Below are 15,835 nucleotides of genomic sequence, written 5' to 3'. Positions count from 1 at the left end.
TCTTTCTTGTTCGATGATCAATTGGTAATAACTATTTATCAAACATCTTGTAAAATAAAATAGGTTATACCTTACACACGCATTTATGTATCAAAAGATATGTGCGATTTGCACAACTTCGAACGCTCAGTCAAACCGTGAAATGGCTCGCGTGTGACCGACCATATTGTTGTTTATGGCACGCGCTATTCCAACTTAATCGTGAAGCAAGGGATTAAGAGTCAAAGACCAAAGGTAAAAAACCGTTCACAAAATTTCGTACGTCAAATATACATAATGATGATCTGTCTATAACAGCCCTAAGATGATCGATGGTCAACCCCAGTCTTGCCATTCGATTTTACCGAAACAAGTAACGCGACAACAACCGAGTCAAATTGGTCGTAACTAAATTTGATATCAATCATCCTGATTTTAGCCTGTCCAGAGTCTAGGCCAGAGTGGATGGAACTAACTGGCGGGGGTGCGGTCTGCTATGCCCCGTCACGTCTGGGCAAACTCGTACTGCGTATCACTGGATTTCCAAGAGTCACTCAACAGTGTCATCAGAGTCAACAACAAGAGGACAGTCACCATCGCGAGACGAGGCACTTATATCTCGGCTTTCACCACCCCTGGGACAGAGACTTGTGGAAAAGTTGGATTAAACAGGTAAGTCAAACAACGTGACAGAACAATTTACAACGAGGAAATTTCGTTTCTATATATCGATCACGGTCTTAGACATTTTCTTTCTTTACTCTTTTCTGTTTTACTTCTTTTTGCTATTTCTTCAGTGACTCTGTGGCTCAAAGGAAAATTGTATCAACCAAAGCGTAAAAACAGAGTATGAGGATGGATATACAGGGAGTTTCAGATGGTCTCGATAAATTACCCTAAAAATTTTAACCTGAATAAAGGTCCTATGGTTATCGGTCAGTGGTTAAAGGTAGTAAAATACGGTATGAAAATTTGATCGCTTGTTTCTGAAATATCCTGTATTTTTTAATTTTTTTTTTTTTTTTTTTTTAAGATTTTAGGGTTAGTGGATCGTAGATTTGTTAGAATAATGAACTGCAAGTCGAGGCAACTATTCAACAAATTTCTCACACGCGAATATTTAAACGAAAACTTCCCCACGACTGTACAGTTTTATCACTCGTTTCCCCACATCAATATTAATTAATTTTAATCGTTAGCGTTCACAAGGGTTTTCGCGAAATTAATTCTAATTATCGACATTAAACTCTCCGCGGGTAGAAGACGCTCGGCCAAAACGTGGAAGAGTTTAATCGCTGAACGCGTTTCACCGAATTGCGGACGAAGGGGGATTAAACGAGTTGCCAATTTCAATTAAGAGCACGATTACAAAGAAACCGTCCCTTCGCCCCGAAGAAAAGCCATTCGGCTACGGTCAATTTAATTTCCAATCTAATTTTTAACGCTTGCTTCCACCCAAGAATATTCTATTCTTCCTTTAAAGAACCATCGCTAAAACAGAATGAAATGGAACGAAATGGAATTGAGCTTCGTTCGAATAATTTGGAATAAATATTTATCGTGGTCGCGTTTGCTCCGCGTGAAAGCTCTTTGCTTGTTCGTGGAAAAACTCGAAAGGGATATTTGAAATTTTGTCTCGAAGAGTTTCGAGATTGAAAGTGAAATTGTTTCGTTTTAGAGATTTTTCTATGTGCACTGTACGAATAGTTTGTGTACGGTACGATGGAATGGGGAATAATGTGGTGAAAAAATAAATGGGAAATTTGAGCTGAAATTGGGAGAGAATAGAGTTTGAAAATTGAGGGGATACGTGTTTTTGTTTGTGGCAGTTTTGAGGGGAACCTTGTACGGCGAATTTTAATACAAGTTTTCTTGGACAATGTGCAAATATTAATAAGGAATAACCAAGGTATAAATACAATTTTTGTTCTAATAATGCATTCAATACAATTTATTATAAATAAATATAATTTATTTGACTTTGCAACGCGTGAGGAAGTTGTCAAATAAAATTGACTTTGACACGAAACTCTCACGCCGCAACTTTAGCAACAAACAGTGCACTGAAAGCAATATAAAAGAAGTAGAAAAGTAGAACGAAGAAGAAGAAGAAGAAATGAAAAAAGATAAAAAACGTGTCAAAAGTAAGATGACTTCCACAAGAGGAATATCAAAGTCGAAATCAATCTTCGAGGGGCGAATGTTTGCCAGACAATCGCGACCGACTTAAACTTTAAGCTTCTGCCGGCGAAAGCAATTCCAGAGAAGCTGGCTAGGCTAACTCGCGGAAGAATGAGCGATCCTTATCCTTGCCGCTTGAATTTTGCATGGCATCCTGGAAACGAACACCCTGCTCCTGGACCAGACGAACCGAGGCTAGGGGCTTTCGTTATAATATTCACAAAGCGAGAAAGAGTGAGAGAGGCAGGTAGAGACAGTTGTGTGGAAATGAGGTGTAGCTATGAAGAAATCGTAAGTTTTCGCCGACGTTGCGGACAAAAATATAAGAGGATTTTTTAAATATTCCTTAGTTTTCTTATGAGCACGGTATAGTTGGAGATTTACGTGCTTACGAGAAACGACCTATTTTCCATTACAAATATTACAAATTAAAAATGTCTGTTGATATTAAAAATTAAGAGGTATAGGTACATGTGATAACAAATTTCTCATTTCGCGTTAAATTCAATGTTCATTTAAATGAGAAGCAATACTTCATATACAGCAACCTAGTACTCATTCATGTCGTTTATCTTGAAACACTACATATTAAGCAACAATATAATATTTTATATCCATAAAATCACTCCAAAATCAATGTCGATTCTCTGTATTCACTTAGACCTGCACTGCTGATTCCAACGACGATATTTCTGGAAGGTATAAAATCGACGTATCTCACAATAAAGCGGTCATTTCGAAGGTCCACCACTGGTGCAATATTCACGATCGTAGCGCACGTGTTCCCTCAGAATCGAGAATTCACTAGCCGCGCGAGTCTGAACGAGATTCAATAAAGTACCTGGAGAGTCCGGCGGCCGAACCATCGAAGGAGATCAATGCTTTTGCATTTTCCGCAGACAGAGATCGTTATCCGTCGCTGGCTAGACGCGGAGGGAATCGAACAATCGCGTCGATATTTGTTTGAACGCTGGTCACAGAACTGACTTATGGGATTATATCCTTGCTTGTAGCAGGAAGCCATTGACCCGGGCAGCTCTAGCCGACTTCGAGGTCCGTTTCCTTAAAAAGATACCAGTCGTCGATTCTCTCTCTGGTTGCATTCACCACGAGACCCGATACCCTGTCAGGAATAAAGAAAATCCGTGGGTTCAATAAACGGCCCGCTCTAGAATTCAATCGGCATCGCCCGCTCGATATTTCATATTTCTCGATATTAGTGCACGAAACTTCGTCGAGTAGTTTCTGCGTGCACACGCGGACGATTGCGGTTTCCGGAGCCAATAACGGGGGGGGGGGGGTCACGACTCGATGATTACGATCGTGTGGCTCGTCGGACCGATGGCATGTCTGTGAAATGATGAAAAAGAAGTTTGGTGTTAGGGTTTAGGATTTCGTGGATTTTGTGTAAAAATTGATAAATAAGCGTGAGATATGTGAATCAAAGTATATGAAGATCATAAATTAAATCATCGAGCGGTGATTTACTTCTTCCTAGTTTTCTGCTGCCACACATATCGGTTTTGATATTCCACGCACTAGCTGTTAAATACTCGCAACGATATCTTTTTTTTCGTATCCTTATTCATCGAACCGTCTGAGGCTTAACTATGTATTTACGGCACTTGCTTGTTCAAATCTTTTGTTACCTCGAAATAAAGGACGATCCTGTAGCACATTACAAAGATTAACATTCGGATGAAATCCGATCAAGCGAATAATCCGTAAGCAATTTTATAGCGAGGGAAACATTGACAAAGAGCGGAGAGGAAGCGACGCAAAGGGAAACGATAGAAGATAATACCGTTACGGGATGTCGATCCAGGCGGGCCACTGAATCAGAAAGGTGCACCGTACATTCGCAAATGAGGCCAAACACGCGCATCCGCCGCGTTTTGATGCAGCTTAATCGAATCGTCCCACCAATAACGAAGAGATGCCGGAGTTGCCCGTGTGCACCATAGTTGGCTAGGTGTTGTGGACACTAATCCACAGGGACCAATTCGATTTACGCGTTCGGGCGTCTCCGAAATTGTACCATAAACGCGAACGATTACCGATCACACACGGGTACCAGCAGGTTCGATAGTGGAGCTTCGTGTGGTTCTTTGAACTTTGCTTGTGAAACTGGGTTAATTATAGCTGAAAGGAAGCAGGATGAAACGATGATGAAAATAAATGTCGCGTCGTGTGTTATTGTTTGCGAGTTTCTGAATATTCTCGAGATTAGGTGCCATACTGATGAACGATTTTTCTCATTCTTTTTGTTATCGAACAGAGAGCGATGTGCACATGGCGAAAAAAATTTCTAAATTCTTTAATACGACTGGAAAAATTCGATATTATGTAAATGGAATGTGAAATCTGTAATGTAAGGGATCACGCATATATCAATTTGCAGTATATAAAATCCATAAAGACGTTTCCCTCCCGAGAGGAGGTCGACGACGCGACGCGTCAAGTGCCATGGAGAAATCAAAAGAAGGAGCGTCCTTTTATATCTCAGCCGGATAACGACGGAATGATCGAGAAATCGAAAAGAGCTACGAGAAGACAATTGGGAATAAGAAAGACGATGGTTGATGCTATCGAGTGATTCAGAGCACCGAAAACGGGAGGAATTCGAAATGATGCAAACATTGGCCTAAGGGCGTTGTCGGAATATGAAATCACGATGAACAAACTTTAATATCCAAATGTAGATCACGGAATGTCAGTATTGGCCGCAGGAAAAGACAAGAAAGCGGTTGGAACGTCTTTTGTGTTCCGTCAGAAGCGTTACGAAAACGTTTCGCGTTATTGCTTCTCTACGTATATATGTACCTGCTGGCAAACTGCTAGTTATTCGGGATATGCGCGGATCGATCTCTTATCTTAGAACGATAGAAGTCGCGTTGCCTGCGCATTTCCAATTCTTTCCAATTTATATGTCACAAAATCGTAGGAGCATAAATTTAAAAACCTGTTTTATTGTATTCTTTTGTATTTTCGTACTTATATACATAGAGAAAGAAGCTATAAATATTACGAGAATACAACAGTTACCTATTTTATTAGTTATACGTCACAATTTCGAAAATGCTGTAGCGTAATAATTAAACTACGGACTTTTACGCAAATTCATAGTTCTATGAATACAACATTCTGCGTTTGTGAATAATTTCACAAAATGGAATGTTCAGGGTGAAAATGGTGGATCGTGTCGCAAAATGCAAATATTAGCTGGGAAATTTTGCAAGTATTTCGGACGCAGGTGCCCAGGTGAACTGGTCGGCATTAACTATATTAGCTGGCAGACATAACATGAATTATGGAGGAGGATTTATCCCCTTTCCCTCTAGCAGACAGCAACTTTGATGGCTTCAAGTATCGACGTTACGGTAGCCGTAACAGCTTATAATCGCCTATTACCAATACTGACGCGCGGTATTAGACAAATTAACCTTAAACAAACTAGTGAACAATTTGCCCTGTGAGCTTTGAATACGTTCTTCGTAGATTATATATCCTCACGTTTGCATATCGACATTACGACATACTCTTCTCATACTTAATAATTCAACGATCTATCGTTCCTACTCTAATGTTCCTACTTTAATGTTTTATACAAATATTTTGTTTCATAACGTGGCAGTTCATATAAACGTTGTTTTTTCTCGTCGCATATAACAAAATCTACTGCTCCTCCGCGTTAGCGACCGCTCGGAACAGGAGATAAATGAGCAGCAACCGCATTATCATCGAAACACCAGGACATGACGTGGATCAAAAATTAAACGATCCCAGCATCGTCGTTTCGTTAGGTCGGACACTTTGACGGGAAACGAGGAAAGCAGGAAAATGGCCAGCGCGTGCGTTGAATTATTCAGGGATGAGCCAACGACACACGCAGCTCGAGTAGGAGAACCCGAGCGCGCCATCCTATTTGTATCGTTGATCGGTGAATATTTAGCGACGATATTTATCCGAATCATGATCTCGTATTTCGTTCCAGTGTATCACGTTCACATGGCTACATTCGAACGTTCAATCGACTGAATCAAAATCAATATTCCTCGTAACAAATTCTCGTGACGCGTTGCTGCGGTCCCTGTTCGATCTGGCGAATACAAAGTTCTGTTTGCACCGCTTTGATACGTGCAAGAAACTTGCTCGATCATTGCTCACAAACTTGCACACTTGTGAACGGCAAGCGAGATATTTTGAGCTTGTGTATTGTTTTATCGATGGATGAACACCATGTACGATGGCAAGAGTTGATAGCAGCAGATTGAAGATTGGATATACGAAAGTTGATGTGAGCAGATACTAAAAGTCTCGAACACATTGGTCGAGTTACTTACCTAGATTCAAGTGATTTAAATTAATGGATCAAATTAGTTCCAATGAAACTTGAAACTAAATAGTATAAACTGTGCAACTGTAAATACACATAGCGTCAGGGAATTTAGAGAACGCAGACAGTGGGCGATTATTCGCATCTCCTGTGCCACTGCATCATTAATTAATCGTATTCATTACGTTTCATGCCTGTGGGAATTCGGTGTGCTTCGCCGAAATCGAAGTGCCACGCATTCATACATACTGTTTTAGAACATTTGCTATACCAGTACGGTGAAACCGTATTCAAACTCACGGAAAATTAATCTAAATGCTGATTATCCGACGTGCAACGATAATTAACGCAACAAAAGGAAATTAACGTTATCATAAACGTTATGTGGGTAGGGTTCACTTACAAGCCTTTGTTTCAGAAGGTTATCTGTTTGAAAAAAATTTTCCACCAAGCATCAGAATTATAATAATAAAATATTGGAAACGTATAAAATATTAAAATACGATAGCAAACGGTACCTGTCCAATCGTCCAACGAACAAAAATCCTGTTCTACTCGCATTTCGTACATCACTCGTTAACACAGGACACGTGTCTCGTTCAATTTTATACTGGCACGCCTCGTTGAATTTATTTCGTGGTCAACGATGCTTCCACTGTAACGAGACATTAAAATTTCCCAACCGATATTATTGTGGAGCAGCGGTGATACAACGATGCTAAATATTTAATTTATTTTTCGAACTCGCAAATTTACGTCGGTATTCTTCGGACGATATACGTACGTACCTCGAAACGAAAAATTGCCATTCGCCATTCGGGCATCGTGCTTCGGCCTAATTCCAATACGTTCGACGGCCGGAGAAAAGGAAACGACCCTTCGGGGGTTGGTAGAGGATGAACGGAACTATCAGCCACACGAATGGCTGGAAATTAGGAGTAGCAGTTTTTCGGCTATTTATTGCTCGGCCTTTGAAGTTATTCGAAAGCTTTCAGGAAGTTACTGTACCGCTCTCTTTCGGGTTCACGGTATAGAGGTAGATTTTGAGATTTGTCGGCGATTCGGTCAGTTCTATACCCAGTCCTTGTGTGTTCAAACTGTAATGTGCACGAATTTTATTTCTTTCGATGTTTTACTGAATTTAAATGAAAAATTCTGATGGTCAAAATCGGAATGAATAAAACGATGAAAAAAGGAGCAGAAGGTTTAAAAAACTGATTTCATAAAAATTGTTTCTCGTAGCTACTAAATGCAGCGGGGCTGTAAATTTCCATTCTTTGTTCGGATAATCCTCCGAATCTGAATACTGATCCTTATGTCATTATATCGACAAGAGACCATTTTAATAATCGTTTAATAAACTTCTTTCAATCGAGATTCTATACCGGATTCGGTACAATTAAACGTAAAGAAAACCGAGGCGGATAACGGTGCTCAGAGCCGCGATACTTACAAGCGTCTCCAATTTCGAAGTTGTTCGAGAAGATATAAAGTTCAAATGGCGATTTCAGTCGTAAATCTTCGATTGGATCGTCGAGGTCTGCGGCGAAATCCACTGTAAATCGCGAAAGTTTCTTCTTAATCGCTGAAAGGCAGTTCGCGAAAGTTACCGCTTACAACATCCCTTCGATTTCCACCACCTCTCCTGGCCGACCCCCTCAACCCCCTGTTTCTAACTGTTCGTCCTTAAAAGTCTTAACATCGTTCGAATGTAATACAGACGTCGAATTTTCCAGAACTGAGGAACTTGCTCGCGATCTTGGCGCGATAAAAAGTTTGTTATCGAGCCGATTGTTTCGACGTTTGATGGCTTTGGTTGAAAATGACGACGAATGCGCCAACACGTTTAAATTTCCTATCGTTGGAAATTTCTCACGATCGAAAGAAACGGAATATTTGATGAAATAGATTTTATTCTTCCCAATAGATTATATGCTTTCGTTCTTATGGCATTCTTTCTTTTTATACATGGCATAGACAGTACCATTCGCAGTGTACAATAACTTGTTGTATTACACGTATCATACAACGGACCAATTCTTTTGCTTTTTTTTTAAGCGGAGTTGAAACAAATTTTACAGTTCGCTCGATGCTTAGGGAACGTTTCATTTGTAAACTCAGTTTATTAAGCGGGAAGCAAAAAAGTTGCAGAAAATGCTTCGTTTGAGGTTCAGACGTACCGAGGAGAAAAGTAGACCTCACCCTCTCTGGGTGAATTTCGTCAAAGCTGGACCCTTAAGAGGTTAATCCTTCCACGCTCCCTACGTCCGCCATTTCTTGCTCATTAATTCAAAAGAATCTTTCGAAACTTATCCGCAAAAGACCCGCGAAACGTTCAAAGATCGAAAACAAAAGGAAGAAAAGAAGTCGCTACTCGGCTTTCAGCGAATCTCTTTGATTTATTTCCAGCTTAGGCATCCATCCCCCTTAGCGTGTTGAGTTTTCTCGCTTCGGCGTCGAGTGACATTCCGGCTTCCGCCATTATTCCGTCGGAGGATCGTCTCTAGAGGGAGCGAGTTACGGACACGAGTTCACATGAATTTCCGCTCGTTAGCAAGCACACAAAGAGAAGACACAAACGCGTGCAGAAGAGATCCGTCACCCTCCCTTCATCCTCGGCTTTTTTTTCTCTCTCTTCTGTGTAAAAATCGTCTTCAAGGGTCCTTGAAACGTTGAAGACTACCGCGTGACACGATCAAAGAATACGTACTGATTAAAGTATACTCTTCCGGAGAAGCGTTCGCGCGAAACTATCGCGCAGAGGGTAAACTCGTCGAAGCTAAACCGCTTTAACGGCTGTTGTGTACGTCCTGTGCGTTCTATTTAACATTATTTTAACTCTTGAAGAATTAAAAAAAAAGGAGGAAGTTCTTAGATTGACAAAATTTTACTGTGTATGCACGCTGGACTTGCTGGTCGATCGAATAACAAAATTCTTCCAGTGCACGAAGTTTGTACTCTTAGTGAAGTACTGGACTAGAAATGTCCAAAATGTCTTACACGCGATGAAGTTCCAGAATCTTTTTCAATCTCCGACCAGCACCGGCTGTAAATCTTAAATCACGCTCGAACATTTTTCGACCATAGAACTACTCGTGCGACGTGCACAGCCGATTGCGCGCTTCCCACCATGTCGTCCCCTCAAATTCAGACAATTTGAAAACTTTATAGAGAAGAGAAATTTCTCAGAACGCAGTTTTCCACGAAAACAGGCGTCAAATGACCAAAGCTCGAGTAACTACGAGATACGAGATAAAAAACGACAAAACAACATGTCGGTAACTGGCGTTCATCGCAGATGCAGCAAAGATTCAGAGAGCAAGAAAACCAGTTTTTGCCCTACGCTGATTTTCAAAAAATTCTCGCAGTGGTAAGAATCTTTTCCAGTTGCTACAAAGAAGCAGGCAGAAGGGTAATAACTCAGGTGACATTCTCGACAATTTGTCTTAATAATAAATATAACTATTTGTACATTTTTTCTCAATTAAAAACACATTTACACTTCCATAGTACTACTCTTTGACTTACAGCACAGACGAGTACAAGACAAAGCAAGTATTTCGTCTGTGGTAGTGGAGACGCGTGTTTTAGTTGAAGAAAAACTTTGCACTTCCAGGGAACGTCGCTTCTTCCCGTTCGAAAGTTACGAAACGGCTTTTAATCAATTTGTCGAGGAAATCGCATTTGTACCGTGTTTCAAATTTATGGATCAGCGTACGAAGGGAAAGATCGTGGTTAAAAGAATTGTTCGATGAAAATTATTAACAATCCGTGATTGCTGGCGCCATCTACAGTCGGTAAGAAAAGCGGAAAGAAGTAATTTGCGTTTGGCCGTAAAAGCAGCGATCTGTAAAGAGTTGAATTACTGAGGAAATAAATTATTTATCTAGGAGCGCTATTATAGCGTATTTACTAACAATGGAACTTAGTACAGAAAAAGTTAAACATTTTTGTTCAAGTTAATGTAATTATTACATACTACTAGATTACAATTGTATTAGAAAAGTATCGTAATTTCTGTTAGACAGCTTTTCATAAAATGTTTATTACGACCACTACTTAAAAAATTTACATTTAGCAAATTTGGAAAGTTAGGTTTTCAAATTTTAATTCTAGCGTAACTTCTTGAGAAGACTCCTTCTCGCGTGTAGAAGTCTTCTTTTACTTACTGTCTGAAAATCAGTATGAAATATTTATAAAGAAGAAGATCGAACACCAGACACTAATAATAAATAAGCTGAATTCCACTCCATTTGAATGCTTGTTTATTTCTACAACGATGAAAATTTAAGATTTCTCAAAACTTTATACCAAGACACGTATCTCTGTATATTTCTTTTCCAATGTTGAATGTAATTTTCTTCGATTCTCCGTTGACCTCTAACTCTTCGAAACTTTATATCTCGCGTATTTTCTCTCCTGTTTTTCTCGAGGGAAGCTTAAAAAATATTTCCTACTCGCGGTAACATTCCTTTTCTATTATTTCTAAGTAAACTGGGCTTACTCTAGTATCGCTAGAAAACATTTTCATTATGTCGTGTCCAATAGAAAAGAAACAATTAAAATATTGAATTCATTAATAATATTAAAAATAGTATTATATAGACTCGATGAAATTTTATTTATTTTATCTAAAAACAGAAGGTAACATTATCTATTACATTCCATTGCATTTATTTAAGCCGATGCAGAAAAATTTCCCTTCAATTCTTCTGCATCGGCTGTATTCGTCGTTCAGAAATCGATCAAGACGAAACAATATCCTGCACTGATCTCTTCTTTTTCTCTCTTCAAATTCTCTTCTGTGTCCCTACCATGAGACGCGTTACCTTTCCGAATTGATGATCGTTCGTGATCAAAGTGATTGACCCTGCAGAATCGGTGCCGGTGGCCACGAAATTCGTCGACCCGTTTTTACATTCCGAAAGAGTCCGACTAAATTACGAGTTTCATAATTCATCGCGTCGTACATCGATTTGAAAGCTCTCTGGTCGGTGCACATAAGCGAGAAAAAGAGAAGGAAGGAAGGATCGACAGACAGAGACTCGTCTTCGCTTCGGGGCGAATCCAGCCTCGAGTGGCTGGAAGCTTCGAATTGCGGGCAGAATGCGTCCGTTCGAGCTAGATGCTTGCTCTTCCGATAAAGATATTAAGTAACGAACTGGATCGACGAACGGGACTGCTCGTTTTTCCAACATTTTCCTTGTCTTTTCCTCGCTCTGTCACGACAACACAGATATTTCTTCAGTTGATGGCGCTTCCAGGTTATTAGGAAACTTAGACAGACGTCGTGAAGTTTTTTTAATACCGTTGATGGAACAACGAGGAACGGGTTAACACAGTTACGTTATTCAAGATAATGTAACAAAACAAATAGAATATGATATTTTTATTGGAAAATAATTATTTCGATAAAAATTTTATCGAAATTTGTACGATTATTGTGATGTTCTGATAGAATCCTTTAAAATTCACAAGGTTCTTAAATATCAGAAAAGAATCCCCTTTGAAAGCAAGCAAAAATTTTCTTTCAAAATAATTATCGTCGGAGATCCAACAAAGGTTCGTACGTCCCGTGCATGCTATAAACTTGTACTGCAGTTCGTTATCCTAAACATACTCATACCTCGCGTTTCCCCAACCTATGCCAAAAGCACTTGCTCTATCAGAAACCATCGTCCCGCGTATCGTCGATTGGCTGTGCCAACCTAGAACACCGATAGAACCCTCGAAAACAGGAACTGGAGGAACAAGGAACGACAAGGAACGAGTTTATCGACTAGAGCACGGAAGAATGCTTATCTCGTTATTTAAATATCGTCATGGAGCTCGCGTGTATCAAATATCTGCTCCGCTTTCGCGTCACCACGCCGCGACTTCTACCACCCCCTCTGTTCCACCTCCGATAAAAGACTTCTCGCCGAGGCAGAAGGCCGTTCCTCTCGCCAAGTCGAAGTTCTGTTTCCGCCGTATCCCCAGGACACTTCCTATATTTCCTCACTGTATTTCTGGCTCGCTGTTCCTATTCCCCCACCTCCAATCCCCAGTTGTTCGCCCCGTAAATTGCGACAGAGCAGAAGATACGGCCGGGGGCCTTATCTCACCTGACGCGACTCCCAACTTTTTCTGGAATTTCCCGAGCACCGCCTCTGTTTGGATCAAACGAGATGGCTCGGCGTCCACTCGAGGATCGGTGCTCCAGGTGAACTAGGTCGTTGAACCGTTCTGTTAATCGCGAAGGATATATCGATTAGAAAGTAGTTATATATGGGGGAAAAATAATAGTGTTAGTAAGTTTGGTAACGGTATGATTTATTTCAATATCGTTCACGCCAACACAAAATCAAGCATGATGTTCCGTCAGTCTACATGCACGCAGTCATCATTCGTCACTAACTCTTCTCGTCGCAACGATTCTCTTTCACGCCGACCACACTCCTTGACCTTGACAACGCTGACAACACCATCCCCAACGAGGACAACACTTTTCCACCACGCTGGTGTGACGTCAATCCACATCTGAGGCCAAATGTGTGCAGGTTCTCACCGCGTACCCTCAATAAGCCCAAGAACCCACCATAAACTTAAACTTTCAGTTTATTAATCCTGTGTATTAATCCTGTTACCCTCACTTTTCCTAACGAAAAGTGTGAACAATGAATCCGCGTTGTTAGCTCAAAGGGCACTCCCACACCGAGTCTCTGGACTGAAACTAAATCCTCCCATCAGTCAACATCTCTCAGATCAGTCGCGTAAACTGTGCTTATTAAGTCGTGTTATTCAATAAAGTTCGATAGAAAAGAAAGATAGTAGTTGTGTTACGGCTCAATCTTCTTGTCTTTAAATCCCAAGCCTTAATTTTACGTGACACTGACAACACTTTTTTTTTTTTTTTTTTGTTTAACGTGGAGGAAATCCGCGCGGACACCAGGTCGCTTCTGGGGAAAAGCGGCGTGGTAGTGCCGGACTCCAACCGACTAAAACCTCCACGATGACCGTCACGGCTGCGATCGAGAGGGGCCCGGGAACCGGTGTAAGCGATACACCGGGCCCCCCTCCGCGCTCAATACGTCACATAGTGAAGCGGTGTGCGGCCACGTCACACCGCGCCTCGTCGCCGGGGCCGCCGTGCCAGGCAGTCCGGTTCCCCTACCGGGCTGCTCTGCGGCCCCGGGGGCGCTGAGCTGCCAGCGCCTAAGTTTGTACCCCGCCGGGGGACGCGGCGGACCTAGTGCTTCTCACCGAAGCGCGTCCATGACCCCTGCCGCGCCCTCGCCGGTCGTTCCTTTCAGGGTGAGAGTACCGCACCCTCACCCTCTCCGCAGCCTCTTTTCGAAGCATGACCTGTTCACAGAAGGAGGTCACGGCCCTCCTCCTTCTCTCGTTTGTCAACAGTGCTTCGAAAATCACCGGAGGCGAAAGATCCCCGCCGATTTCCACGATGAGGTCGTGGCGCGGCCGCGCCCACGCCGGGCAGTATTCCAGCGTGTGCTGCGCCGAATCCACACTCGCATCGCAGTGGTGGCAGCGCGCGGTCGCCTCCTTCCCGATTCGGTGCAGATACTCACCGAAGCAACCGTGTCCGGTGAGCACCTGCGTCACCCTGTAGGTCAGGGGAGGCCCGCCGCCGTCCAACCAAACGTCCCAGTTTGGAAGGACGGCCCCGAGGACTCTTATCCCCGGCGCACCCGCTCTCGTGTCGAGGCTGGCGCGCCATCTGTCGAGCAAAGTTCGCCGAGCCCGAACCCCGACGTCGGCGCCCCCCGGGCCCGCCCCGTCCGACAGACCCCGAGTGTGGAGATAAATCTCACGGCACCTCAGGGCCTGCAATTCGAACGGGGGAAATCCGGCGAGCACCGCTGCCGCCGCCGCCGAAATGGTGCGGAAGCCCCTCGCTATCCTGATGGCCACTGTCCTGTGCAGTCTCCTGACTACTAGGAGACTGCGACGATTGGTCATCAGGTCCTCCGCCCAGACCGGAGCCCCGTAGAGGAGCCTCGATCGCACCACGCCGGCGTACAGCCGGCGCACCCCGACGCCGGGCCCGCCCAGCCGAGGCAGTAGACGTCCTAAGGCGTTCGCCGTCGCCTCGACGGACGGCGCCAGGCGCTCGAAGTGAACGCCGAAGGTCCAGTGGCTGTCGAGGGTCAGGCCCAGATACTTCATGCTGGTCCCGACCCCGATCTCAGTCCCTTCCAACCTCAGGCGGTAACCCGCTGGGGGCGTCCCGTGATCGGCCTTGCGGCAAAACCACATTGCCTCGGACTTCTCAGGGGACACCCTCAGTCCCAATCGCTTGATTTCGGCGACCACGCAGGCCACCGCCAGCTCCGCCAGGCGGACGGTTCTACCCCATGCCGTGCCCCAGACCAGCACCAACGTGTCGTCGGCGTAGCACGTCAGCGCCGAGTTCGGAGGCATCGGCGTCCGAAGCACCGCGTCGTACGCGATGTTCCACAGCAACGGGCCCAACACCGAACCTTGCGGGACCCCGCGGTGTACAGCCCTCCCGGTCACCCCCCCTCCCCGGACGGTGTAGACGATACTCCGGTCCCGGAGGAAAGCCCGGACCACATCCCGCAGATACGCGGGTACGCGATGAAATTCGAGGGCCCGGCATATTCTGTCCCACGGGATGCTGTTGAAGGCGTTGACCACGTCCAGCGATACGGCCAACGCCACGTAACCACACCGCTCGGCCCCCTCGACAAGGGAGCGGACACGGGCGACAGCGTCGGTCGTAGACCGCCCCCTCCGGAAACCGAACTGGCCATCGTGCAACCCGGGCACGCTCCGGGACAAATGCGACTCCAGGCGGGCAGCTATCACTCTCTCCAGCAGCTTGCCCGCCTCGTCCAAAAGGCACACCGGCCGGAAGGCGGAAGGCGAGTCTGGAGAGCGCCCCGGCTTCGGCAGTAGGACCATCCGCCCCTCCTTCCACGAAGTAGGGAATTCACCTCGAGACAGGCATCCGTCGAACAGACGCATTAGTCTCGGGGCCAAGACCCCGGCGACGTCCCTCCACAGGCGGGCCGGGACTCCATCAGGACCCGGAGCTCTCCGCGCTCCGATCCTCTCGACGGCCCTGGCCAGTTCTTCCTCGGTGACCCTCGATTCCGGGCTCCAACTCCCCGCAGTGACCCGTGGTTCCTCTTCCAGCGGCTGGGATTCCTGCTCCTCCTCTTTGGTAAAGGTGCCCACTCCCTCATTCGCTGCTCCCGGAAACAGGGTGCCGACGACCTCCTCCAGGAACCGAGGGTCCATGCTCTCCGTTAAGGGAGGCGCCCATGGACGGAGTTTGTTCAATACCATCTTGTAAGGACGCCCCCAGGGATCAGA

General features: G+C 44.3%; 1 protein-coding gene and 1 long non-coding RNA gene across 3 annotated transcripts in view; both read left to right on the top strand.

The window, feature by feature from the left end:
• The window catches only part of Phlpp (PH domain leucine-rich repeat protein phosphatase), a 94,740-nt gene that overhangs the window by 48,583 nt on the left and 30,322 nt on the right, over window positions 1–15,835 (top strand). The window contains exon 5 of the mRNA XM_069112819.1: window positions 419–651. Coding sequence (XP_068968920.1) covers window positions 419–651 — 233 coding nt within the window. The remainder of the gene's footprint in view (window positions 1–418; window positions 652–15,835) is intronic.
• Window positions 664–8,318, top strand: LOC138179729 (uncharacterized). Of its 2 annotated transcripts, none has more exons than XR_011173106.1 (3): window positions 664–928; window positions 1,013–2,407; window positions 2,822–8,318. It is a non-coding gene; the product is annotated as an uncharacterized LOC138179729 (long non-coding RNA). The 2 variants fall into 2 exon arrangements; XR_011173105.1 differs by lacking the exon at window positions 2,822–8,318 and having other exon boundaries at window positions 1,013–1,888; window positions 1,979–2,809.

The sequence above is a fragment of the Bombus flavifrons genome, chromosome 5, assembly GCF_040668555.2.
Source record: "Bombus flavifrons isolate JBK064 chromosome 5, iyBomFlav1_principal, whole genome shotgun sequence".
NCBI lineage: Eukaryota > Metazoa > Arthropoda > Insecta > Hymenoptera > Apidae > Bombus > Bombus flavifrons.
The sequence above is the reverse complement of the archived record's forward strand: the minus strand, read 5'-3'. Positions and strand labels throughout refer to the sequence as shown.